The sequence below is a fragment of the Aethalodelphis obliquidens genome, unplaced genomic scaffold, assembly GCF_003676395.1.
Source record: "Aethalodelphis obliquidens isolate GAN/ISIS:26980383/991018 unplaced genomic scaffold, ASM367639v1 scaffold56, whole genome shotgun sequence".
NCBI lineage: Eukaryota > Metazoa > Chordata > Mammalia > Artiodactyla > Delphinidae > Aethalodelphis > Aethalodelphis obliquidens.
This window is the reverse complement of record NW_020838000.1, coordinates 2,778,909-2,806,860: the sequence shown is the minus strand read 5'-3', so window position 1 is coordinate 2,806,860 and position 27,952 is coordinate 2,778,909. Positions and strand designations below refer to the sequence as shown.

Sequence of the window (27,952 nt, the reverse complement as noted above, 5' to 3'; positions counted from 1 at the left end):
GTGTAGCCCGGGGAAGCCTTGCTCCAGCATCACAGAGGGTGATAAAGCCCTGAGGTAGGGAAGGAAGGAGGAGCACATTGTTCAGAGAGCTGTGCAGAGGCTGCTGGAGGGCCTGGAGAGAAGCAGGGGAGTGGGGGTGCCCAGAGTTTGTGCAGGCCTTTGCAGGGCAGCTTAAGGCACTGGCTTTTTCAAAAAAAGCAATAGGAAGCTATTGGAGGGTTTTGAGCAGAGGAATTAGATCTCATTAACATGTAAAAAACAACACTCTAACTGGGGAGAAGTGACTGTAGGTGGATACAGGCAGGAGTAATTCCCCTGTTAGGGAACTATTACAGTAGCCCAGGCAAGAGATGAGGATGGTTTGATCCAGAGTAATAGCAATGCTGATGGTGAGAAGCACAAAGACTGAAGGGAGAATAGCTCAGATCTGTTCGTGGATTGAATGGGGGTATAAAAGGCAAAAGAGAGAAAGACCGACGGAGGGGGAGAGACAGGAGAGTAGAGAAACCTGACTTGCTGGCTTCAGGAACTGGCAGATTTACCAAAAAGCAAAGATTGAGTTGGGGCAGTGTGTGTATGTGTGTGATGGGGGGAGGGGTGGCGGGGGGAGAAGAGATGGTGCACACGTAAAAGAGTCTCACACAGTACAAGTCCCTCAACGTTTTATACCGCAAATTTTCAAAAAGCAACTGGGAAAGACTTTTACAGTGAATACCCACAGACAACATCTCAACTACCACCTTACTGTACTTCTATCCATCCATCCCTCAGCCCATCTTACTTTTGTAATGCATTTGAATTGCAGACATCAACGCACTTCCCTCTTCATACCTCAGCACGCGTCATTTGTTTCCAGCTTTTTCCTTGTGATGTAAAATTTGCATACAAGGCGAAATGCGCAAATCTTCAGCGTGCATTCGCCGAGTTCTGACACATGCATACGCCTGTCTGCACCTTAAATTTGAGCTGCCTAAAGGACATCAAGGTGGCATAATCAAACGGGCTGCTGGATGTCGGAGAGTGGAGCTCATTCAGCACACAGGTCTGTTTGAGCTCTTGGACTGGATGAAGTCACCGAGGAGGTGTAGAGGGAGGAGATGTGGGCAGTGTCCGCAAGGAGCCCGGCGTTCTGAGGTCTGTCGCGAGGAGAGCGGACCTGCGGGGCGGTCTGGGGCTGGCCCTGCCCGGGGCCTGAAAAGCGGGTCTGCTCGGCGCCACCCGACGGTCCTAGGTAACCATCGGAGGGGCCCTGAGGTGTCACTAGACGGGGGAGGGGGCGCAGGGTTGGGTAGGGGAGCGTGGCGGGGGACTCCCGGCCAGAGGCGGGAAATCGGGAGGAGGAGGGGAACCGGGGTGAGCGCGAGCGGGCGGCGGCGGCGGGAAGGAGGGTGAAGAGGGGGAGGGGCGGCGGCGCGGGAGGGGCGGAGTCGCCGCAGCGGCCGGCCGCGGGGCGGGCGGAGGGAGGGGGTGTGTGCGCGGGTCACATGGTCGCGGCTGCCCTCCCCGTCAGCCGCCCTCGCCGCCGCGGTGCGCTGGCTGCAGGAAGCCGCCGCGCCGCCGCTTTGTTGTTAGGGGCCCCGCGAGGAGCGCCGTTCGCCGCCGCCGCCGCCGCCCTCTCTCCCCGCAGCCCGCTCTCCGGCCGCGGGGCCCGAGTCCGGGCGCCCCGCCCGTCCTGCCCATGAGGGGGCCCAGCGACCACCGCTGCCTCCGGCCCGGGGCGGCGCGGCGCTGAGGCGGCGGCGGCGCTGCCCGCTCTGCGGGATCGGGCGGCTCCGGCCTCCTCCCCGAGAGCACCATGGAGGTGAATGCGGGTAAGAGCCGACTGCGGCGGGTGGGGCGCGGCCGAGGGGCGCTCGGAGCCCGTTGGGCACTGCGAGGGCGGCGGCGGGGCCCCGGGGTGGCCGCCGCGCGCCGGGGACCCGCGTCGGGCTCGGCGCTCGTCGCCCGCCGGCCCGGCCCGCTACCGCCCTGCTGGCCGACCGCAACGCCGCAGCGCGGCCTGACGGCGCCGGCCCGGCCCCCCCTCACATGGCCCGGCCGCGCGAGCCACGTGCGCGCTGTGTTTACGTTCGGCGGCGCGCGGGCGCCGGTTGGCTGGGCGGGCGCGTGACGAGGCATTACATAATGGGTGCTGGGGCGGCGGCGGCGGGCGGGGACACGTGAGGCCGCGCGGCTCCGTGACCCACATTCCCGGGGCCGCAGGGACACGTCGGGGCGGGGGCGCGCGCCGGCCGTGAGCGCCGCAGCCCGTGGAGGCCCCGCCCCCGGAGCCCTCCGGGCTGTGACGTGGCCGCGATCCCCCTCTTCCCCGGCGGGGTTGCTTGCCGCGGAGGGGGCTGCGCGTGCGCGCCCCGGGAACCCGCCGCTCGGCGGCCCCGAGCGGGCGCGGAGGCCGCAGTGTCCTCCGCCGGCGTGCGGAGCCGGGGCCTGGCAGGCGGGCGGGAGAAGCGCGGGGCGTGGGCGCGCTCGGGCAGGAGGAGGGCCCGCGGGGCGGTGTGGGGCTTCCCCGACACGAGACCCTCTGGGGTCGCCCGGCGGACGGGCGGAGGAAGGCCCCGGTTGTAGCGCTGCCTCGTGTTTACCAAAAAGAAAAAAAGAAAAATATCAGTTTTAACGATCTGCGGGGACGCGACTGACCTTGCACACTTTCTGTGATGAATACGCTCGAGGCGCCAGTCGGGACCGTGAGGGATTCCACCCTTAGCGAAGCCCTTGGCTCATGTGGGCGGTGACCCGGGGTGACTCCTAGGCCTCCTGTACAGCTGGTCCTTGTCAATTCGCTTAATTGCTTTAAACCCATGGGTCACTGGTCTTTCCTGAAACCGGTAACAGATTTTTTTTTTGTCTGTGCTGCGTGGCATGTGGGATCTTAGTTCCGGGACCAGGGATTGAACTGGGGCCCCCAGCAGTGCAAGCACCAGTCCTAAACACTGGACCGCCAGGGAAGTCTCAGGATAACAGAATTTGACTCTGTCAATCCCTTTCTTGCTACAGTTCCTGTTGCAACGCCACAGAGCAATACCAGGCTCGCTTCTGCCCTTTTAGCTGCCGCCCCTTCTCCCAACGAAGGATAGCCCTTTACCTAAAGCCAGTGAGGTTGCAGAAACAGCCAGTGATTATTTTTTAAGTTATTATATGTACTAAAACCATCCCTTGATAATAAATTGTTGTGAACGTTCCATGAACATTTAAAAAAAAAAAGCCATTTTCCTGTGTTTTAATTACCTGTGGGCCTACTTAAGCTTTGAGGATAGTTTAAAAATTTAAGTAACTCTTACGGAATTAAACTTTTACTTGGTAAGGATTTAGAGTTTATAAACTTCTACCTCGTCTAACCCAGCGTGAATGAAGTCTTCCAGCTTCGTGGTCGGATAAGGTGGGCCGGCTCAAGTGATTAGAAAGTTTTTGTCTGATTTGAGCCTTCCTGGAACATTATCAGTGAACTTAATTTTGATTTTAAAGTGTGGCTACAAATTATAAAATTTCCTTACGATGATTGCTGACCCCCACCCCTCCCCTGTCGCCAGTTCACATCCCTTGGTCAGTGTTGTTTCTTTTCTGATCATCATCCTTGTTGCCCTTTGGGATGTGGCATCCAGAAGTGGAAGTTGTTGGTCGGTTACCAAGTTCCAAGCTGGGGATGCTGCTTGTAAATGAGTTCTCTGGCAGGCTCGGCTTTTGTAGCATATTGCTTTGCTGACTCACAGTAGCCTTGCAGTCAGCTATATTCTTCTCATGTGAACTGATTTGAAGCTAGGTTTCATCCATTGTGCAGATAATTGTTTGAGCTGAACTGTAGGGGCTTGCCATTATCATCCTTAAATTTTCTCTTTTTCCATTTGGCTCCAAGTTCAAGCTGTCGCAAGCTGTCATCCAGTATACTATTTCTGCCATCCCTCTGTCTGAAGGAGTGTTGATAAGCATTCTCTTGAACTTCCTTCACGTTCTTGTAAATGTTGGCTGGGGTGGGGCCAAATTCAGTGCTGTGTGGCAGCCTCCGACCCCTCCCTTTGGGTCGATAACATTTTATTAGTCAATACTTATTCACCCAGTGACCATTTCATGTAACTGTCCTGTAAATCATGACTCACTGTGTCTCTGCCCTCTCCATGACTAATACAGAGGGGAGACAGTGAAGCTGTAGAAATTGACTCTATACATTTTTGTCACAGATTTTGATTGAGTATACCAAGTTCTTTAAAATAAATAACATATTGTACACACTTCATAACTGTGGCGGCGATGCACATTTGAAAAATTAGGAAAACATTCCCACATAGGCCATCGTTATCTTTACAAATCTGTAGTCTACTCTGTTTGTCACTTGGAAAGGGAAACAGTGAGATAATGGGAAGAATCAGAAGTGAAGAAGGAAGTTGCCTGATTCGTTGTTGGCGTTGAGGGAGTCAGAAGGTGGCCTGGAAATAAGAACCTGCAGAGAAACCACTGGGTCCACGCGACACGTTCAGAATTGAAGGAAAGAAGCGTGGAGAGAGAGGGTTCGTTTTGTTTGAACTATCCTGATCCAACTCTTCCAGTATAATGACGGTAAAATAATAATCACCAGGATCTGTTGAGCATTTATGTGCCAGGCCCTTTACATGTGTTGCTACTTTGGTGCCTCACGTTAACTCTATGAAGGAAGGTGCTGTTGTCACCATTTGAAGATGAGGGTCAAAGTAAACTGAAGTGAGTAACTTACCCAGGCAAGTGGGAGAGCCAGATGCACATAATGCACTTGGGGAGCACAAGCTGTGCTGTAGGTTGAAGCCCACATGACATTTGAAGGCATAGGCAAAGCTTGGTGGTCCTGTCTCCTCAGGGGTCCATGTGGTTTGCCGTGGTACAGGGTCATAGCTGGTGGAAAAGGAAGGGGTCAGTAGAGCTTCCCCATTTCATCATTCCTCTCTTTTAATCTTGTTGCTAGTCAGTAGGGTTTTTCCCCAGACACTAGATTACACTTGCCCCCACCCCCTCCCAGGAATTTACATGGAGACAAGAACACTGTTTTACAAAATAAGACCTATTTGTTTTTTGTCACCACGGTTTTTGTTTTCTTAAATAACGTCTTCTGTAGTACATCATTTAATAACTTACATATTCTTTAAGATCCCACTTATTGTCACCTTGCTCATGATCTCTGCCCTCTATAGTGCTCTTGTGCTGTCAGCAGTTCACAGTAGTTTGTATGAAACATTGCTCATGTTGCATTGGAATGCCTGGTCAATAAGGCTGCCTCCCCAGCTGGCCTTTAAAGCCTTTTAGGGAAGGGACCATCTTGTTCTCTGGAGCCCTGACACTGGGATACAATTGGAAGTTTAGTGCTTCATTAGGTCCACTGTATCATCTTGTGAGTAGAAATTACTAAAAACCTACTTTTAAAATGAGAAAACTAAAACTTCTTAAAGGTAAAAACGTTTGGTTCTAAGTCACTAGGCAGAAAAGTACACTCATGAGTTGAACTCAAGCATATTTTCCAGGATGATGGGCAGTGGGGGTGGGTGATGATGGGCAAGCCTAGAATTAGGGTAAGAAAACCCCAATATATGCCAGGACAGTAAGTGCTTCCCAGCAGTACAAAGTTTGATACTGTCTGACATTGACCACTGGGTAAGCCCTAGCCTGGGAACCTGGCCCAGCTCTAGGGTCCTTTTCAACTAAAAATAGAGAAGACTGTGCCTCAGCTAATTTTAGCTTGAGGCATCTAAGAAGTACATTCTGCCTGTCTCTGGAGCTGTTGGGACTTGCTGGTTCAGGGATTTTACCTTTCTTGTGTTACCATTAAAAACTGTCTCTGTAAAAATCACTTATTTTAATAATCCCCTTTTATGGACACCATTTCATTTCAATCTTATCATAACTCTGGCAGATATTGCCATTTTATAGAAGATGACTCAGGTTTAGAGAGATTGAAAGTAACCTGCTTGCCCAGGTCTTCTCAGTAAGAAATAATACTCTGTACTCTGGAATTAGACGGCCTTGACTTTCAACCCTGGCCCTGCCACTTAGTAGCTGTATTAACCTCTCTGAGTTCCTCTTCTGTAGAATGGAAAAATGGAAGTGAATTTTATAGGTTTCTTGTGAGGATGAAATGTGGTGTGAAATTCTGTCATTTTATTCTCGGCATTCTTGGTGTCTTGTATTTTTCACTTCCCCTTCTTCATTGGGTTGAGGAACTGCTAGATGTACTCCTTACCTTCTAGGAAATGAAATTTTAATGTTTTTGGGTTGCTAACTATCAGGTGGGTAGATTGGTGTCTGGTACATGTTGACACAACTAAATCAGAAGGTCTTGCTAAGAGAATGTAGCTGCTTCTTGATGGGTCATCTTTGGTTCCATGGTTCTTGGCACAAATGCTTCCTGTAAATGACTGTTGATTCCCTAAAGACAGGAGTTGGATCTTAACTGGATTGATAATAGCCCGGTAATTTTTCTTAGATTTGATTTTGGAGCTTTTGCAAAGGAAGGTGTGTTCTGGGTAATTAGTACCTTCTATTGCCCAGTCAGTGCTTTAATCCGGTTCTTAAGCCATCAGGATAGCTCTGATCTCTAGAAGTTTATTTCTAAGCTGAGGTAGTTAGAAGACCTCATGGGTGTAAATGGCTGACTCAAATGCTGGCCCTGGGCAGGTCTAACTTCCTCACCTTTTATCCTCTTGGGATGTTAGTGAATTTACTACCTAAAGTGTTCTTTAGAAAAGATAAATAGCTGTGAGACCTTCCTGTGGGAATTTATTGAAGACTAAGGATAATATTTTTCTTTGTATCCTGTTCCCAGTGGAGGTAAGTGAGAAAAAAGTAGCAGTTTACTACCACCTGGAATTTCTAATATGACCTTTAGATCTATGAAGTTTTATGAAAACAGAGGGCACAGTGGTTTTACCCAGTAACACGACATTTGATAGACTTCCAGGTTAAAATCGTTTTTCTCTGGATTCACAGCGTATTAGAGATATTCAGGCAGTTAAGTCGGTGAAAAAATCAACCTTGAAAACTATGGGCCAATTTGTGCTTGAGTTCACTAGTTATAGCCATTCTTAAACTTTAATATGACAAAGAATCGCCTGGAGAACTTGTTCAAAATGCTCATTCCTGAGGGTGCCTTCTCTAGTTTGGGCTTTGCGATAAGGGTGTCTGCAAGTCCAACGTCAGAAGTAGGTGGAGAAGGCAGTGTGTGGAACTGGGGTTTAGTGGATAGTCATAGAGTCTTTGGGGAACATCGCGACAGAAAGCTTCTGGGGGCAACAGCTATGAAAGGTTTTCCATTTCCAGATAAACTACTTTATCCAGAGTTCCAGGTGTTACGTCTCTTCCTGGTTGACCTGTGTTTTAGCCAAGTGCTGGGGGAGCTAAATGATGAACCCATTGTTCTAGGATTGTTCCATGTAAAGGTATAATGAAGGACGCAGAGACAGGACCAGAACCCGATTTCTTCACGGCCAAAACAACTTGATTACTCTAAACTGTGCTGTCGCTCAGGAAGGTTTTTCATTCCTTTTAGTAATAGGTTGGAAAATGAAAAGCTTTAGGTTTGGATCTGCATGTGCTCAGAATGACAAAGCCAGTGAGAACCTGCTCACATTTTAAATCAGTGGGAATTGTTTGGCTTTGAACTTTGTGGAAGCAAGAAGAATAGTAGGAAATAAGGAAGAAAATAAGTTACTTTTTCCTTGTGCAGTAATTTTAACCGTTAACCTGTCTCTAAAGTTAGTGACGTTACTGTTCAGATTTGCAAAAATAGAAAATATGTATTATCGAGTATCTAATTGTCTGATTACCCCCATCTTTTCCAGGAGGTGTGATTGCCTATATCAGCTCTTCCAGCTCAGCCTCTAGCCCTGCGTCTTGTCACAGTGAGGGCTCCGAGAACAGTTTCCAGTCCTCCTCCGTCCCATCTTCTCCGGCTAGCACTAATGCTGATAACAACGGGAATCCCAAAAATGGCCATCTCTCCAATACTGAAGGCATCCTGAAGGATGATCGGATAGATTGTTCTATGAAAACAAGCAAATCGAGCGCACCTGGGATGACAAAGAGTCACAGTTCAGTGACAAGTGAGTTATTTAGTTTTCTAAAGGTTTGTGCCACCGATTGCAGGTGGGGCTTGTTTTATCAGCTGCTCATTTGGGGGACCATTTTATTTTGGGGTATAATTTTCACTCCCTTCTGGGTAATCATAGTTCAGTAGTTAGGTAAGAAATCAGTGATGATCTGAAAAGTTGCAGCCTAGGGGCTGTCATAATTGGTTCTTGCTGCAGAGCAAGATCTGTGCTTAGGTACTCTGTCTGACCATGTTTCCTTCTGAGGGTAACCTCTTACCCCATTTCACAGTTATCTCTCTTCTGCACTCCTAGTGCCGAATCTGGTTTCTAGACGGAGTACTTACTCGTGGAAAGGGGTTTGCTTTCATGAAGTTGGAGCTAGGAACATTTAGCGGATTGGGATATCCAAATGAGTCGTGGAAATTAGGATCCCTGAGTGACTGTGGAGGTGATGGGCTGGTACAGGGCAGGATCAGGCAGAGATGGGGCCTGACTGGGACCAGCAGGTGAGTTGAATTGAGTATTTGTACAGCAGCCTGTGGAGACACCCCTTTGCACCTTTTGTTGATTGACACCTTTGGCTAACTTCTTAATTCTTATCCAGCAGGATTGTTTTCTTAGCTCTGGTTGCATGTCTGATGTGAAGTAACTCTAGATTTATAAAATTTCAATGTATGTTTAAAATCATCGGGAAAGGAAAAACTAGCTCTCTGAGATATTTTTGGCAGTGCTATAAACTGTTTAAAAGAAATTCATGATTTTTTTTGATATGTCAATTTGGTGTAAAGATTTTTCTTTTACGTTATAAAAGTAGATTTGTATATTTTTAAGGTACTTACAGGTTGAACAAAATAAAATATTCAGTTGGAAAGAAAACCAACAATTTTAGTTTTTCTTCCAGCATTTCACTTTTGTGTCTGTTTGTGCCTTAGAATTTAGTGGCATGGTTCTACTGTGTAAAGTCTGTGGGGATGTGGCGTCAGGATTCCACTATGGAGTTCATGCTTGTGAAGGCTGTAAGGTAAAGCATGCTTTTGTTTCTTTAAGCTACCGATTCTGGGATTAAAGAAATTGCAGTTAGCATTGCCAGTTTACACAGTTGATAATCTGGGAGGAGGAGAGAAGTCAGCTGTTCCTCTTAAAGTTTTAAGCATTTTATGTAGTGTATAAACATAACTTGTTTTGAAAAATATATTTTAAATTCAGTGAAACTATTTCTTTTTTCTTTAAAATTTTGATATACATAAATTTGCTATCTCACTCAAACTTAAGTATAGTATGAAGTGTTTATTCATTAACGTGTCAGGCACTGTTCTAGGTGGTGGCGGACAGCAGGGAGCAGAGCAGATGAGGCGCTACTGCCTTTCTGGGACTTAGTTTAAACCAGACTTCGAGTAGGTCTCATCAGATACTTTGACATTCTGACAATGTCGGGTGCTAGGAGTTGGGAATAATTCCTAGATGTTTGTAAAAATGTGCTGTCTTCAGAAGTGATGCCAACTAAGTAAAAGAATCTTGAGTATAAATTGAGCCCTTGGGAAAGCTCACTTATAAGTTTAGTTGAATATTCCTGAGTCAGATAATTCCAAGTGAGAAGTCTGTACCTCCTACTTATATCTAGGGAATCTCTCTCTTTTCTAATCTGGCACAGGCCTTTCTCCTGAGTGTCTAAAATTAACATGGCCAAGACACGTGCTCTTGCTGTTCTCTGACTGAAGCAGGAATACAGTTTGGCAGGATGTGGTGGGTGAGCAAAACAGTGAATGTACATGATGAAAGAGAAAATATTTTCTCGGGTGGCTCTGAATGAATTGTGAATTTTGTAGCTCTTAATGGCTCGATCACTTCACAAGGCTACTCAGTATTTTGTTCAGATGTAGCACTTTTCCACTGTTTTAAAATTCTATAAATAGTTCTTTTTTTTTTTTTTTACAAAAATATGAAATAATGTGGGACAGGCATTAGTCTCACTTTATAGCTAGAGAAACAAAAGGACAAGCACATGAGCCTAGTTGTGTATTCCTGATAAATACCACACATAATTGCTCTTAAAGATGTGTCTAGCTCAGATATTACAGTGTCCAAGTATAGTATTGCAGTAACAAAGTATAAAAATGTATCCCATAATTACTAATATAGATTCATCAAATATGTGGTTAGTTATGATAGTCAAGGGAAGTACAGTTTAAAATAATTTTGGTAATTTTGATTTTGCTGAAAAAGTCAGGGGAACCATTAAGCTGGAGATCTTTGAAGACCACTCACAGAGCATGAACTTAAATCGTGTAATGAAGGCAGTTCTGTGTAGCCATCTAGCTGGGAACTGTCTTTCCTGGATCCTTAGTTGGTCTGTGGCGTGTGGTGTGACACTTACCTGCTGCGGACAAGTAGCCAGGAACATCTGGCACATATAAGTAGGCCTTGCTGGTGTCAGCAGGTAATAATCCGGGAAAGACCGAGTTCTACCAACGTAATGCTTAGTTCTAGTGAGGAAGTTACGGTATGGAACACATTTCTCTGTCAGCTTGTTGAAAATGTCATTCATGTTTCAAGGGTTTTGGAATTTGTATGTGATTAAAGCGTGAGCCAGAGGGCATGCCGGCAGGCAGGGCTGGTAACAGGGTAAAGTGTAGGACGGGGGTTGGGTGGGCAGGGGTGTTCGGCGGTACTGAGATTCTCCAGCGGGAAGCATGGAAGAAGGGCTCTGCTTGGCTAGTAGGCACAGGTGCTTGCTGATGTCGGTAAGAACCCAGTTAAACTCTGTGTGTCAGTATTCTGCTTCCCTCAGCTCTGAGCCAGAGTTTCTTCCTGGTGGCTAGCAGTGTCCTGGCTGGTTAGGTGTGGGAGGACGCTTACAGGGAGTTCATCTGGATGTTTTTAAATGGATGGCTACGTCTTCCTTTGTTCTTAGGGTTTTTTCCGGAGAAGCATTCAGCAAAACATTCAGTACAAGAAGTGCCTGAAGAATGAAAACTGCTCTATAATGAGAATGAATAGGAACAGATGTCAGCAGTGTCGTTTCAAAAAGTGTCTGTCTGTTGGAATGTCGAGAGATGGTACGTCCCCAGTTTAAAGAGTGCTCTCCTTAAAGCGCGTGGAGCTTGGCCCTTATTTCTCAGCATAAACCGGAGCTATAAGCCGATTACCAATGGCCCCCTTGTGCTCAGGGTGAAACAGATTTTAGAAAACACATTTTGATGCCTTGTAGGATGCCAAATTCATTCAAGTCAAAATTCTAGCATCATCACCCCAGAAACAGCTTTTGGCTCTCTTCTTTTTTTGTTGCTTGCCTGTGAAAAGACCCATTTTTTCCCTATGCAATTTGAGTACTTTTTCTTTTTCCTAAAAAAAAAAAAAAAAAAAAGAGATTTACTTTTTCTTGATATAGGAGTCCTTGGCTTTTTTCCCTGATCTCTTAGCAGTCCTGAGGAACCCATTCTTCCCTACGTGAATCAGCTCTATCACTTCTCAGTCCTGATATGACACAGTGCTTTTCGGGCACTGATTCTGAATACTTTGAAAGGAGATGCAAAATTGAAAGAGACATCAGGGTCTGGAGTGGAGGTGGTTGCTCATTTCTGGCATGATCCACTCCCGTGGAAAATAAAGGTTGTGATTTGCAGGACCTTTAGTATTATTTATGGATGACGTCCCTGGAAGATGTGACTCTTCCGTCCGTTGTTCTTGGGAAATCATTTTTGGATAGTCTCATTGTGTTCTAAGTAACATAATAGAGGAGTATGAGGTTTTCAGAGGGATTGGCTTCGTAGAGTTAATTAAGAATTGCTAAGAATGAACCTTGTATTTATCTAGGGAAGGGTCATTTAAGCAGTCCTTTAGATTACTCTAGTATCTTACTGACGCAGAAATATAGTATTGTAATGAGGTTCTCGAATGACAGGTTTCAGCAGTTGATGTTTTGTATTTTCAGTTGCTTGAAAATTTTTTTTATAGCACTAGAAATACTAATCCAAAGTTGGTGGATATTGTGATTTCCCCAGAAAGAGTAAAAATGGCCATCAGTTGTACAGGAGGGAGCAGAGGTAGAGTGTGCACCATGATAAAATTGTTCGTCTGTGGTCATGACAGTGTCAGAGGCTGCAGTTAGATTAGTGAGGCTTTCTTGCTGGGTGGATATTTAATTTTTGTTATCTCTGTATAAATGTTAGGTGGAAAGAAGCTTTTTCCCCTCAGGGATATGAACGTTGGAAACAGGACTCATTCTAAGACTAGTCTCTAAGGTAGTGCAGGATGAATGATTTTATTTTTGTTTCATTGATTTTAATTGAAATCCAGCAAGTTTATTTTCCAATAACTACATTTCTATTGACTGTGATTTTTCTTTTCTTTTCTTTTCTTTTTTAAACATTTTCTCTTTTAAGAAGTTGGAAAAGGAGATCCCTTCATAGTTGGGTCTTGAGAATAAGGTTACAGAAATGAACGGACAGAGGTCATTCAGGGAGTGATTGTACCTGTGGGTTCCATCAGCGTTGGTGGATGTGGGTAGCTGAATCACGTGTGCCTTCTTGAGAACAGAGCCTTCAGCTTTCTTAGTAAGGTGCTGTATAGGAATGCTGGTCTGCTGCAAACTGATTTCCATCAGTTAATTTCAAATTTCTTTCTTAGGCTTTGTTTATAAAATACCCTAGAGATCTTCTGAGCATTATTTTGAGAGAAAAACGAAAAATTGTCTTTCTGCTCCCACTTCCTGTGGTACCAGAAAAACATAACCAGCAAGTTTAGGATAATTTGGGCCAGACACAAATGGATGTTCTTTACTCATATGACCAGAAGCCATAGCTATCAGAGCCAGTTTTGTGTTATTTTGTATAAACGGGTCTTATTTAGAATGTAGATGTTAAATATCTTTTTCTTCAATAGCTGTTCGGTTTGGTCGTATTCCTAAGCGTGAAAAACAGAGGATGCTAATTGAGATGCAGAGTGCCATGAAGACCATGATGAACAGCCAGTTCAGTGGTCATCTACAGAACGACCAATTAGTAGAACATCATGAACAGACAGCTTTACCAGCCCAGGAACAGCTGCGACCCAAGCCCCAGCTGGAGCAAGAAAACATCAAAAGCTCTTCTCCCTCTTCAGATTTTGCAAAGGAAGAAGTGATTGGCATGGTAACCAGAGCGCACAAGGATACCTTTATGTATAATCAGGAGCAGCGAGAAAACTCGGCAGAGACCGTGCAGCCGCAGAGAGAACGGATTCCTAAGAACATGGAGCAATATAATTTGAATCATGACCGTTGTGGCAGTGGGCTTAGCAGCCACTTTCCTTGTAGTGAGAGCCAGCAGCACCTCGGTGGACAGTACAAAGGGAGGAACGTAATGCATTACGCCAATGGGCATGCCATTTGTATTACAAATGGACATTGTGTGAACTTCTCCAATGCTTATACTCAGAGAGTATGTGATAGAGTTTCCATAGATGGATGTTCTCAGAATGAGAACGAGAATAGTTACCTGTGCAACACTGGAGGGAGAATGCATCTGGTATAGTGAAATCACTTCTTTTGCTCACTTTGTATCAAGGAAAGCTTTGAAGGCTTTCTTTTATTCAGAGGACAGGGGCGGGGGTGTCAGAAAACCTGAGATTTACAGAATCAATTTTGCGTAGTACTTTAGGTCAAATATTTTTAATAAACGTTTGTTGAATGAGCTGATTTCATACAGAGCTAGGTACAGGCGTGTTATTTGATTGGTACTATGATTGGGATTAGGATTTTATGTAAAATATGGTTCATGAAGAATCGGTCCTAATTCTTAGAAATCCTTTTCAAACTTGAAGCGTTCAGGTTAAGCATTGCCTTCCTAGCTTTGGGATTTTCTCAGAGGGCTGATCTTTTAGCTTGCCATGGTCAGTAATTCCTTGATTTAGAAGGAAAGTGTTTTCTTTAACCATTATGATGCAAAAAGGTCTTTGGATATAGAACATGGATGTTTTGTTGTTTGAAAATTTAGGCATAGTTTAATATAATTCGCTGGTTTCTAAGGATTTTCTCCGACTTCATCCCATGGAATGAGTTAATGTTACTCATATCATTTAAGTGCTTTCATCAAATACAATGGTCTGCGTGAAAGTACATTGTTTATATTCAGCCCCAATTTCATCTAAAACAGCAGTAGCACGGCACTTCCAGTTTGCACAATGAGATCCTTTGATAGTGCTTGGTATTTTCTACAGCCAGGTAATGAAAATCCTCTTTTTTCATTTCAAGATAGTTGACTCTACCCCAGTCCTAATGTTAGATTTTTTGGGGTCACTTACAAGTATTTGATTCCATGGATCTGGAAGGTAGCCTCATATTTTTTTAGGCTTAGTGGCTCTGTTAAGGAGGGAAAAAACGTGTAAGCATTTAGGTTCTGATCTGTGATATTCTCCATGGTTATAGAATCGTCCCATTACTCGATCTCCTATGGATTTAATGAAAATTTAAAGGCTGATTTTACTAATAGAGTATACAGTGTATGTTTCATAATCTTTGTAGTGTCCTAATACCTTCTTTGGCTTCCTATTTTTTTCCTCTCCAATTCTTATTTAGAAGGTCCATCTTGTATGTCCAGTCATTGTGTCCTAATTGAACAAGTGGAGGCCAGTGGTCACACCAGTGTATATGAAATAAGTGGTCAGTGACCTTTTTTTAAAAAAGTGAGGCATCTCACTGTCTTTTCCTGTTTGAAATTACAACAGTGTAATTGTGCCTATTTAGAAAAAGGTGAGTTTTGAAATACTAAGTGTGGGGTTGGACTCTAGGCCTGTGACTTCTAGCTGTATTTGGATAAATCACTAAACCTCATAAAGTCCCATTTCCTTATCTAAGAAATGGTAGTTATAATGTCTGCCATGACTACATAGTAGGGTTGAGAATCAAGTGAATGAATACGTATGAATTTGATTGAAAACCATAAAACCCAGTGCAAGATGGCAGCAATATTACAAAATAATCTCTCAAACCTCTGCAACAGGTTTTGAACTAGCTTGTGATAGATGTACTTTTTGCTTAGGCTACCTCTTTTATGATAAGTTAACTGCTGTTTAAGTTAGGTTGCTCTGAGGCTCTCTGTCACAAGGCAAGTAGCAAATGGAGAGAGTGCTAATATTAGTAGATTTTACTGGTGTCAGAGGGTATATTCATGGGGTTTCCATTGATTGATACGCTACCTTTGAAATTTCTTTACCACCTCTCACAATTCAGTAGTTCTTCTGTTTTATGCGTATTAGGTTTGTCCAATGAATAAGTCTCCGTATGTGGATCCTCATAAATCGGGGCATGAAATCTGGGAAGAATTTTCGATGAGCTTCACCCCAGCAGTGAAGGAAGTGGTGGAGTTTGCAAAGCGTATTCCCGGCTTCAGAGATCTCTCTCAACATGACCAGGTCAACCTTTTAAAGGCTGGGACTTTCGAGGTAGGTTTTATTTATCCTGAATATTGATACAGGGCAAGGTAGTATTTTATTTTATTTTATTATTTTTGTTTTAAACGAATTTATTTATTTTGGCTGTGTTGGGTCTTGGTTGCTATACGCGGGCTTTCTCTAGTTGCAGTGAGCAGGCTTCTCATTGCGGTGGCTTCTCTTGTGGAGCACAGGCTCTAGGTGCGCGGGCTTCAGTTGTTGTGGCACGCGGGCTTCAGTAGTTGTGGCACGCGGGCTCTAGAGCGCAGGCTCAATAGTTGTGGTGCACGGGCTTAGTTGCCCCGTGGCATGCGGGGTCTTCCCGGACCAGGGCTCGAACCCTTGTCCCCTGCATTGGCAGGCAGGTTCTTAACCACTGTGCCACAGGGAAGTCGAAGGTAGTATTTTACTTTGATCCTTTTCTCAACAACTGTTTATAGTCCAGAGGCTGAAAATATCAACAAAAGAATGACCATCTCAGGATCTTGGGAAAAGACAAGGTAAAGGCCGAGTTACTTAGGACTTTAAATACAAATGGACTGTATTTGCAGCACATGAACTCCAAGTTCTAGAATTGCTTTCAGGTGTGGACTTGGTGGGTTCCCCGAGTTAGACACCTCCTGATAGCCTAACCCAGCGTTTACTATGTTCGGTACTGGACACGAAGGGTAAATAGATGGTGGTTTTTGTCTCCTAGGAGGTGGTAGGATATTTGGGAGTTGTTTCAGACATCTCTTATGTACCACTGTGGATCTTCATGGCCTCGCCTCACTCCAGGATCCTTGGCTACTTTTGCTACTCCACTTTCTCTGCTGTGGTGCCTTCTGCCTGGGCCTGGGGCAGCCCGTGTTGCCAATTTGAGTAGGATGCAGACAGAGCCTCTCGCTGTGCTTGCTTAGGGACCTCTCACCTGTCTGCCCCGGGGCTTCCCTGCTGCTGCTGAGGTGGGAGAAGTCTCAGCACTTGCTCAGCACTCACGTAGGCATTATCCTGAAAGGCAGGGGGTGGGTGGGACATTGACGCCGGTGGGCCCAGTCTTTGATCAGCAGGGAAAGGGAGCTGGGGGAAGATCTTCACTTCCCCGGAGGGTCCCACGGGATCGGGCTCTTAGTTGTTCTTGATGTCAGGTGGTGTCCAGCTTAGCAGTATGTCCTCTGATACTGACTCTCTTTCCTTTCCATCTCATTTCCTTTTTCTTAACTCCTGTTGTTTTCACATGTGCCAGTGCACATCCCATATAAACCCTTGCCTTCGGTTCTATTCTTTGGGGCACCTGAGCTAGAACAGAGAAGATGTTTTTGTAAATAAAATAGCTGTGATAGAATTCCAAAGAAACACCTATAGGTTAGGGTTTTCAGTTCAAAGGAAAATATTAGACTTAAGGTTTAAAGTCAGAAAGGATGTCAGAGATCAAGTCCAATTCACCCAGTTTTGAGGTTAGATAACTACGGCCTAGAGAGGTGCAGAACTTTTCTTTCCTGGGTTACCAGTAAATTCATAACACAGTCAGGACTAGAACACAAATCTCTCACTCCAGGACTTGTGTTCTTTTCACCTTGTGATTTGTCTGAGGATTGCTGTGTTGTAGCGCTAGCACCATCTTAGAAGGCTCACTCTCTTTTGGGTTGTCTTGCGTAAAACAAGTCTTTGCTTGGGAGCATTGCAAAGGGCAGGTGTTTGTTCAGTGTTCCTCTGGTTATGAGAGGAATATGTGACCTAGATGTTACCGTTTACTATAGTGGAGGGAGTGCTGCAGGTTAGCAGTTGTTGACTGGTTTGGTCTGCAGGTTAGCAGTTGTTGACTGGTTTGGTCTGGATTTCCATTATACCTTGATGTCTGGAGCACCTGCTACCATAGTTTTCTTTGTGTATTGTCTCTTTGGGTTATGCTTTCTTAAAATAGACTATGATTAGAGTTCGTCTGCTGCATTTGCCTTGGTTGCATTTGGTGTTTGTGTGTTTCCAAGTGTTGTTGCATTGAAATACTGCTCTTTTTACTTAGGGCTTAGAGACCATATGATACACTTGGTAGCTTAAAGAGTTTGCTAAATGCCTTTGGCCAAGGCCCAGTTTCAAATTTCTTGGCATTATTGCCTGCTTTAATTTCGGGTTTTGGGCTTTTTTTTGCCTGCTTTAATTTTGAATTTACATTTCAGAATCTTTATTAATAGTTTCAGAGTATCACAGGACTTGAGTATTTTGCCCCTGGTGGCTGGAATTTTTTTGATGCTCTTCCTAGAGTATTTATCGCTTTGGTGGAGATTTTGTCTTAAGCAAATGGTTCTGGGTAAAAATAAACTCACTTTTTCTTCTACAACTCTTCTTTTATGTGTAGGATGTCTCTTAACTGACTTGAATACTGAGTTATTTTTTAGTATTACTATTGAACTTCTCCAGATACATTTAAGTCTTTTTCTTTTTCCAGGTTTTAATGGTACGGTTTGCATCATTATTTGACGCAAAGGAACGTACTGTCACCTTTTTAAGTGGAAAGAAGTATAGTGTGGATGATTTACACTCAATGGGAGCAGGGGATCTGCTAAACTCTATGTTTGAATTTAGTGAGAAGCTAAATGCCCTCCAACTCAGTGATGAAGAGATGAGTCTGTTTACAGCAGTTGTCCTGGTTTCTGCAGGTAAGGAAGCTGCTCGACAGTTGTGTGACACCTGGAATATAGTGACCAAGTGGGGAGAAGGTGGCAGTTGGCTAGGTTCTGGCAAGCTATGTAGAGGGGAGAAGGCCTTAGGAAATATGCTAAACTATGAATCTGTTATTTTTGCATAATTAAATTTTTTTTTTTTAATCATGGCAGTAAAAGTCACAAGTGCTGTATAGGGATAAAAGGATGTTTAGATCTGGGCCTCACATATACCACTCTTAGTCTTTAGCTTTTGTTCATAATTTTTTATGAGTCTAAAGTGTTATTTCATGGATTTATTTTTTGGAACATCGTGTATTTCTAGGTAGATGGTTATAATATGAATCTAAGTTTTGGTTAAAATATTATGTGGGTTACTTGAAAATGTTACAAGTATCAAGATGTATTACTGTGTTTTGTTACAAAAATCAGAGAATTATGAGTTGTAGGCTCTCACCCAGCTTTGCTACTGAACTTCCTGTGTGACTTGGTAAGTAATTTTCTCTCTTTGCGTCTCGGTTTCCTTATCCTGTGAAAGGAAGGGATTGTACCATGGGAGCCTCCAAGATTGTTGAATCCTATCATTTAATGTTTATTTATATGAGTCATTGATGGTGTTTCCCAATTTCCCTGCCACCTTGCATTGTATTGCAGTTATTTCTGACCAAAGTATTTCAACTCAGACGGTACTTAGTAAGGCAGAGATTATTCCCCATAGCAAATTGGAAATTGAGCCGGTGACTTTCTTGGGGACATGTAAGAAAGTGCCAGCCATTTTTAGGTATCGCTAACTTTATTTTAAACCATTTGTTGAGAATTAGACAGTTTTTTTTTTTTTTTTTTTTGGTACGCGGGCCTCTCACTGCTGTGGCCTCTCCCGCTGCGGAGCACAGGCTCCAGACGTGCAGGCCTAGAGGCCATGGCTCACGGGCCCAGCCGCTCCGCCGCGGCATGTGGGATCCTCCTGGACCAGGGCACGAACCCGTGTCCCCTGCATCGGCAGGCGGACCCTCAACCACTGTGCCACCAGGGAAGCCCTAGGCAGTATTTTGATATTACTTGCTTTAAGTTTCCCATTTGCTTCCTACTGTGTAAAAGACCTTGTGCTGAACACTGTGAGGGTTGTAAAGTATAAGTTGTGGCCCCTGGTTATGTGGCTGGACTGTAAGTCAGTAACTCTTACGTCAGCGATCCTTAAGGAGAGGAAGCTCTTTGTATATCTTAAAGGGCCTGTTGCACGTCAGTGGTATAAAAAACTTACGCCATTTGCAGGCATTATTTGGCTACCTTTTCTGATCAGCTCTACCTGGGTAGCTAAAAATGCACTTATGGGAGTAGTTTGGATGGACTGTGTCAGTGAGGGATGCCTGGTTTCTTAGTAACCTTGTAATGCTTCTTGCACTTACCTACCATTTCGCAGTCTCTTCATGAGTAATTAGTAATGGTTTGAGTTGTCATCAGATTACTAAATCTTTAATTGTGAAATAAAGGTAATCCATACTCGGTAACTTCTTTATCTGATGAATATGCCTTAAGTGCCAGGTGCTCGGGGGAGACAGAACAAGCATTAAGACACCGGCTTTGTGTTCCATTTGGAGAGACGGAACCAACATAGAAAGCTTTGTGTTACTAAACTGCTTGGTTCCGACTGAGGTAGGTAGGAGTTCAGCAAGGAAGATGAAGTCATCTGAGAAGGCTTTGTGGGGAGGATGGGGTATTAGGTTTTCCCAGCCAGAGGCGAGGGATGGCATGGGGCGGGGCCAAAGCCTGGGGTGCTCGTCGAGGAGGAGGGGGCAGAAGGCTCGGGGTGAGGGGAGCACCAGGTTATAGAGTGACAGCTGGCGAGCTGAACAGAAGAGCTTCACCTGGAATACGGGGCAGTGGGAAGTCAATGTAACTTCCTAAGTAGGGGAATGGTCTGGCATGAACAAAGCCACGCTTTAACCTTACTTCTGCGTTTCTGTCCTGGGTGGATTGGACAGGTGAGTCATTAGAGCTGGAGAGTCAGGTCGAGAGGCTGTTGAAATAACTCCAGGAATGAGGCAGTGGAGTGAACTCTCCTGAAATAGGTTGTGGCAGAGGAGGGGGGAAGGAGGGACTGTGTCCCCGAGGTAGTTCAGGGGAAGAAAAGAAGGCCAAGGGGTAAAGGGGAGCTCTCTGCCGGCACCGTGCTACTTCAGTTGTGTTTTCCACCAGGAACGTGATTTTTATGTTTCAAATTTTAATTTCGAAAAAGCCTTCTTTTGTTATCTGATCCTAAGAATAATATGGGTTCTTTGAGAAATTAGAAAACATTAAGATGAAAATAAAGATGATAATATCACTACCAAGAAAGACCACTGTTAGCATTAGGGGTCTGCCTCTCTCCATTCACCCATCCATCCATTTGTCCATTTGCCTGCTTATTGATAGATGGTACCAAAGGGGAGAAACTGACTGTAAAAGATGGTAAGGCATTCTTGTTTGTGTTGTGTTTATATATGAAGATACACAGGCAACACAGTATGCATGCATTTTAAAATGTCGAATTTAAAGCTCTGTCACTTAAAAAGAACTATTGTTGTCTTTAAAGCAGGAAAATAAAATTCCATAACTATAGAAGGGTATAAAATGGAAAGCCTTCCTTCTTCTATTCCTAGCCTGTCCTTCAGAGAACTAGATTTCTAACCATCTTTCTTTTTAGTTGTTCTGATGGTTGCTGACCCAACTCTAAATACTATGCTTGTACCTCTTTTTATTTAGCAGATGTAACTGATAAATAAACGTTCCCTCTTGGGGCTTTCCCTGGTGGCGCAGTGGTTAAGAATCCGCCTGCCAATGCAGGGGGCACAGGTTTGAGCCCTGGGCCGGGAAGATCCCACATGCCACGGAGCAGCTAAGCCCGTGCGCCACAACTACTGAGCCTGCGCTCTAGAGCCCGTGAGCCACAACTACTGAGCCCACGTGCCACAGCTACTGAGCCTGCGCTCTGCTCTAGGGCCCCTGTGCCACAACTATTGAAGCCTATGTGCCTAGAGCCCATGCTCCACAACAAGAGAAGCCACCGCAATGGGAAGCCCATGCACCGCAACGCAGAGTAGTCCCCGCTCGCCGCAACTAGAGAAAGCCCGCACGCAGCAAAGACCCAATGCAGCCAAAAATAAATTTAAAATAAATAAATTTAAAAAAAAAAGTTCCCTCTCACTTTTCCCCCTCAATTTTTATGTTTTATTTCTTGTGCTACTTTATTGGTTTTATTTATAAATTTAACATGCTCACAGTCTTTGCTCACTCACTCTTTCATAACCTCTCAGATAGTTTAGATAGAATATTCTCACCATCCAGGGACACAGGGCCCTCCTTTCTCCACATCCTGGCTTTTTCTGCGCTAACATTTCTTCTGCGTTGTCAAGAATGAAAATATTTACGTTCTGTTCTATAAATGTGGCTATTTCCCATGCTTTATTTATCAGTTGATTCTAAACATTGAACAGTCAAACATCAGCATTCGTAGTAGTGTGATCACGTGACTAGTGCTCTTAGTGTTCACACGGTGGGACTGAAAGGGTAACAGGCAACATAGACTCTCCCCTAAGCCTGCCCTTCCTGAAGGGCATGTTCCAGGGTCAGATAACAAATGGGTTATTTATTTATGTTCTCTGTTAACTGTTCAGAATTAAGCAACATTGTAGTTTGCTTTATATTCAAAATAGCTTTTGTTTTTCTTGGAATCTACACTTGCCTTCTGGTTCTTGTTCTCTTCTGGTGGTGGTTGTCCGAAGAAATGCTAGTTAATGATCTCATTATATAATTTTGTATTCACAGCAGACCTTGGATGTGAGCTAGGACATGTTATCCTCAGTTACGACAGGCAAGGAATTTGAGGAACAGGGGGCTTGAATAATTTGCCCAAGGTCACGTTTTTCATAATGGGCTGATCAGGCATTTGAACTCCTGTTAGTCTAGCTTCAGGAGCCTTCCCACTCTGCCGCTTGTTAACAGAATAGCTGTAGCTGCTAAGGGAGAGAGCAGTCTCAAGCATGGTATTTATTTGCCTGTGAGATTGGAAGACTTTTGATACCATGGAGAGAAGAGGAATTACACCTGGAAGGTAAACTCTTTTTCAGGTTGTGTGTAATGGCCGCAGTCACTTCCAGTTGAAGATGAGAGACTGGCCTGTGGGTGTGAGACCAGAGCTCTCCTGGATGTAGGTTTCAGTTGTCCTCATGGAGGCTTCGTTGAAGGAACTTAACTTGCATCGTGTAGGAAGTGAATATGCATCAGGAGCACAGTTGGTGAGGAGGACAAGCTTGGGAGCTAATTAAGGAAGTAGAAAGCCGTATCATGAATTAAATTCTGCAGGTGGTAGTATAGCACTTAGGGCATCCTTTGGAAGGTGAATTTCCATTTCAGTCTGTGCCTTCTAGTGTTGCAGTTTCTAGAGGATCGTTGTTTTATGATCCAGCTAGATTTGTAGTTAGGTCCTCTGGCCTTCAAATCATGAAAGCATGGTTTTAGAAAAATTTAATATGATTAACATTTTAAGGTACAGTATAGGCATCTGTTTCCCCGAAGGGGGTTGACTACATAAGCATAGGTCACTGAAACACAACATATTCACTGGAGGACCAACCACGTATAATACTAACTCAAATGTCCTCTCCCACTTCCTGTCTGTTTCTTTCTTTGCCATCTAGATTATATTGTTTGTGGGGATCACCGTCATTTTTTCCCAGTTGTTGTAAATTACTGATGATACAATGTAAACTTTCTTCCGCCCAAATATGAGCTCTCTAAAGGAAGGAATTTTGGTTGGTTTGTTATGTTCACTGCTAATTCCCTAGCACCCATCACAGAATAAGTGTTTGGTGAATGAATTAGTAAATTGCAAGGCTGTTAAAGAAAACAATTACTTGAACATTAAAGGCAAGGAGAGTCTTGGAAGCATGATTGAAAGCTTTAAGTAGGTTTGCAGAGATGACCCTTATGATTGTCCATCTCACAATTTTGTGTGATAAATCATGACTCCCTCCGCTCCCCCCAGCCCGGAGTCAACATTCAATTTGTCTCTTTTCCTGTAAGAATTAGCACACAGTTGTAGTCATAATCCAAATTTTATTAAATGTAATATAAAACTATTTTCATCATTTTTTCCTGCATTTAAGTTAGTCAGACTTTCCCCCTCTTTACTATTAAATTTTAATCCTTGTTCTGAGTGTTTGCATTGCAAGTAACGTTTTTCAGCTATCAGTTATAATGTAAGACCTCCTTGATTTCCTTGTAAAAAAAATGAAAAAAGGGTGTAAATGGCCAGAGAATTTTGTTTCTTTGGAGAAGTCCTTTTCTTGTTAATTACAGCCCCCTATACTTGGAGCCATTGAATATTTCTTGTGCACTACGGTGTCCTATTGTAAAGGGAAGAAATGACCCACGCTGATGAAAAAAGTCCATGGCCAACAACATAAGTTCGGCTCATTTAAGGATACTTTCCTTTATTGCTGGTTTATGCTAAATCACTAATTTATTAACATTTTTGTATGATGAGTTTAATAAACACAGTATGCTAAGTAAAAGTGAATGCAAGTTAATATAACTAGGTAATAAATTTGCATACTATGTTAGTTATCTACTACTGCGTAACAAATTACCCGAAAACTCAGTGGCTTAAAAATGCATACGTTTATTATCTCTGAGGGTTAGGATATGGGTGCCTCTGGCTCAGGGTTTCTTAGGAGGTTGCAGTCGAGCTGTGGGCAGGCTGTGGTCTCACATGAAGGCTCCACTAGGGCAGGATCCGCTTCCAGGCTTATTCACGTGGTGGTTGGCAGGAGTCATTCCCTGCAGTCGTTAGACTGAGCACCTCGGTTCCTGGCTGGCTGGCGGCTGGGGACCACCCTCAATTCCCTCGCACTCAGGCCACTTCATAGGGCATTTCACATGGCGTCCGGCTTTCCTCAGGGCAAGCGAGTGAGAGCTTGCCTAAGGTGGAAGCCACCGCTTTTTCTACAGTGTTTCATTCCTTAGTAGTGAGTGAGTCTGGCCCACCCAAGGGAAGAGGGATCCACTCGTGGGTCCCAGGTGCCTGCCACCTACGGTGACGTGCCAGTGTGGTATGTTCCACATGAGATGAAAATACACTGCTAAACCACATGACCCATTTGGTTTTGCCAATCAGAAGCAGTTGAAATTAGATAGCATCTAATTTTAAAAATCAGAACTTCTAGATTTTTGTGAGTAGATACCTAATCACTATAAAGAACTTTGATTTATCAAATGAACTATGCGATATATATTTTTATAATAAATAGCTACAAAAATTTGCCATTGGGATTTAAAGAACTCTGTCAGTTATCTTTTGCCTCTGTTCCAATGTGTAAAACCTTGTTTTGAATTCATTGATGAGACCGACAGCACGGATTATATTTGTATTTAATGTTAATAACATGTCCTCTCCTCCATCTCGCTCTCTTCCTCACTCTCCCTCAGATCGATCCGGGATAGAAAATGTCAACTCTGTGGAGGCTTTGCAGGAAACGCTCATCCGCGCCCTAAGGACCTTAATAATGAAAAACCATCCAAACGAGGCCTCTATTTTTACAAAACTTCTTCTAAAGTTGCCAGATCTTCGATCTTTAAACAACATGCACTCCGAGGAGCTCTTGGCCTTTAAAGTTCACCCCTAAGGCCTTGGTTTATTTAAACATGGACTGATTCATGCTGACTGTATATTTTGTGCGGAAATGCTTATTTACGTGTGTACCATACGTGGAGGTAGGAGAGACCTCTAAGACAACGTGAGACTGCAGGCCGCCTCTGTAACCAGGCAGCAGCTGTTTGAGATTTCTTCAGCCATGCTTAGACATTGACCGCAATTCCCCAGTAGACCAGTCAGCGGTGTTGCACTTAAACTGGAGAAGTTACACTGAATTATAGTCACACTGAATGTTAGACTTTTTCATCTGCCAAAACCAAAAACCATTTTGATCTCCCTGTGGTACAAATATAATGCACAATCACAAGTATATGAGGACTTAAAAATTAATCCTTTGTGGTGGAAGTTCTCTTGTAAGATGGAAACTTGATTTCACCCCAAGACTGTTTGATCTGGTGTTTGGAGACTTTGCAAGTTAGGAAACCTCCTTGTCTGTGCTCCATTCTGCCACCGTGAAAGTGCGTGGTCCTGGACAGGCTCGCTGGTTGTGGAAAATGAGACTTGATCGTGTTCCCAATGCCCCGCCTCACAGAGATGCTGACGAATGTCTAGAAAGCATATTTACCTCCTGGGAGATAGGCACTATGTAAATACGGTAAAAGTTTTGTTATTATAATTATTCATAATAATCCTCTTTTTATTTCTATGCATTTCTGAGAAATCATTTCACAGTCCACACCGATCTATTATTCAGGGTTCCTGCGTATGTGTGGGTTATCCTTCTGGCACACACATATTCAAAGTTTATGGGTACATTAAATACATAGTATGTGTACATAATATCTATGTGAATATAGTTATATATAAATATATTTCTTCACAATATTTTAAACTGTGAAGAACTTTATCATACAATAAACTTAAAGCAAGAGGTGTCAAAAGACCCAAATTAGGTGCATTTTACCTGTTGATGACATAACCATTGCTTTAAATCTTTAGATAGTAGAGTAATGAATTTATGCTCTATTTTTGTTTATCTAAGCAACACTTAATGTACAAGTGTAACAGGCAGTTGGGTCCAGATTTCAAAAAACATGTATTTCAGAGTTCATCTTTGGCAGAATCTTTGGTTCAGGTACTAGTTGTTTAAAAGTTCATTCAGATTCTTACTTTGTGCTAAGAAAGTTGCATTGCTGCCCCTTACACACATGCTGTAGCTTGATGACAAATATTTGGAGTCTTTCTGGAGAACCAACCAATGTTTAAGAAAACTGTTCAATATGTTGATGTGTGCCTGTGTGTGTGAGTGTGGGTGTGCAAGTGTGTTCTGAATCCACTTGGGGGTTTTTTTCCCCTAAATAACACTACAGGGATTTTGTCAAATTAGATTTAATGTATAATTTGAAAAATCGTTTAGTGTGTGACCTGTAGGCTTAGAAATGGCATAGTCAGAGACATTTCACCCGCATTTCTGATACTGGGCTTTATTAAATAGATAAGATCAGCCTCTTTATGGCAGTTGGAGAAAATTGCCAAAAGTTGAGGATTTTATGTATGTTTTTCTGTTGCCCTGGAAGATAGCAATTAATTGGGTTTTGGGGTAAAATTGCCTTCTATATAATTTTTGGATGGTATAAAATTACAAAAACGAAAAGATCCCATTTTACTATACTCAGCCTGTTACTTTAATGACATGTGAGCAGAATGCCTTATTTTGTAATAACCTTGTTTAACTTGTTGCTACTGGGACTTGAATTTCTGTGGCACTAGTTAAGTTAAAACAGAGTTAAACCCTCTCATTATTAAAGAGGAAAGGTGATGGTGATGTCTGTAATACAATATAAACCATAATCGTGATTTACCTTAAATAGGTATGACTTTTATGGGATATATAGTGTAGTTTTTGTGAACTCTTCACATGATACCATTATCTTTTTATAATTTTTTTTTCTAAGATAAATGCACAGTTTTCTTATATGGGGAATAGAAACAGCTTTTTTGAAGTAATACTGAAAACCTCAAGGATCATGTTGTTTCTTAATTTTTGCCTTTTGCATAAGCCTCTTTATAACATATATCTTTAAAACAGTTACTAAGTCTTTAGGAATGTGTAACCAGAACTATGTTAGTATTGCTTATAAAACTTTAGTTAGGTTCAGTATATACGTGTATACATCTATATATAGGTATAGAGATTTGCATTTTGTCTTGTAAAATTTTATTTGAACAAATTCTTCCTGTAGGTAATGGGAAACAAAATTAATAGTTCATATGCCACTTGTAGCATTTCTGTATTTGAAAATAGCCCAAGATGGAAACTTCTAATTCTAGAATTAAACCAGCAGCCTATTACAAGCACATTCTTTGATTGAGTCATTGGTTATAAACCTACTAAATGCGGAGAAGACGACCAGTTTAGGGAACTTCTGAGTTGGTGGGACACTGTTGATTAATGAACAATGTACTGTATGAATTAAGTGACGCTTTAACTCTGATTTTACATTTTAAAGTTAACATATGGGCATTATGTCAGCAAACTTAAGGGCATTATGTCAGCGAGCTAAAACATTTTTTCCTGTGCTTTTAATGTATCTCTTTACATGATCTGAGAGAAGGTTCAAGCCTTTAGGGAGAAACAGCTGAGGAAAAGGGGGGGAACATCGTCTTGGGATGAAGCTTTTCCTTATGGCGATGGTTTAATTACAGATTCAGAAATTAGAAGGAAATTTCAGTGGATTAAGTGTATAGCTTTCGTAACTACATTTCAAGAAATTACCATTGTAACTTGATAAGATATGATTTATTTTATGTAAACATCATTGCAAAGCAAGGTGTAGAAGCTCAGCTAGATTTATTACTGTGCACGAGAGTAAGTACCTATCTCAGTTATCCTTTTCCAATATAAAGTTTGCTGAATGTACAAGAAGAGTTTATCACTTAGGATATAGAATTTTTTAGGGGCTGGGGGGGAGGGGCTCTGTCAGGAAATTACCTAGAAACAAAGATTGTCTTGATTTGATCTGAAACATAAAACTTGAAGCTATTCTTGAACTAACATGGAAAAATAAAATGGCTATTGTTTTAAAAAAATGATAGAACTATATTGTTGACAAGATAGGAATTACGTTTATTTTCTACAAACTGTTACCGATGAACACATGGATAATATCTTCCTCTTTCTGAAAAGTGATCTGTACATGGGGGGAGGGAATAATAAATATTATTTCTAACCA

General features: G+C 43.2%; 1 protein-coding gene across 4 annotated transcripts; it reads left to right on the top strand.

Annotated features, from left to right (window-relative positions):
* The first annotated feature begins 1,117 nt into the window (after positions 1 to 1,117).
* On the top strand, positions 1,118 to 27,952 carry NR1D2 (nuclear receptor subfamily 1 group D member 2). Of its 4 annotated transcripts, none has more exons than XM_027086511.1 (8): positions 1,118 to 1,231; positions 7,794 to 8,054; positions 8,975 to 9,063; positions 10,954 to 11,098; positions 12,924 to 13,546; positions 15,276 to 15,461; positions 17,875 to 17,883; positions 18,012 to 18,029. In XM_027086511.1, exons 2-8 carry the CDS (start codon positions 7,997 to 7,999, stop codon positions 18,012 to 18,014), a joined length of 1,113 nt encoding a protein of 370 aa, XP_026942312.1. In that variant the 5' UTR covers positions 1,118 to 1,231; positions 7,794 to 7,996; the 3' UTR covers positions 18,015 to 18,029. The 4 variants fall into 4 exon arrangements, with proteins under 4 accessions (XP_026942312.1, XP_026942311.1, XP_026942309.1 ...); XM_027086510.1 differs by adding an exon at positions 24,554 to 27,952 and having other exon boundaries at positions 1,119 to 1,231; positions 12,924 to 13,171; positions 17,875 to 18,085; XM_027086508.1 differs by adding an exon at positions 24,554 to 27,952 and having other exon boundaries at positions 1,211 to 1,231; positions 17,875 to 18,085.

Coding starts and splice junctions, on each gene's coding strand:
- NR1D2 (XM_027086509.1), top strand. Junction 11,099..12,923: donor TGTTGGAATGTCGAGAGATG/GTACGTCCCCAG, acceptor TTTCTTCAATAG/CTGTTCGGTTTGGTCGTATT. Junction 18,086..24,553: donor AGTTGTCCTGGTTTCTGCAG/GTAAGGAAGCTG, acceptor ACTCTCCCTCAG/ATCGATCCGGGATAGAAAAT.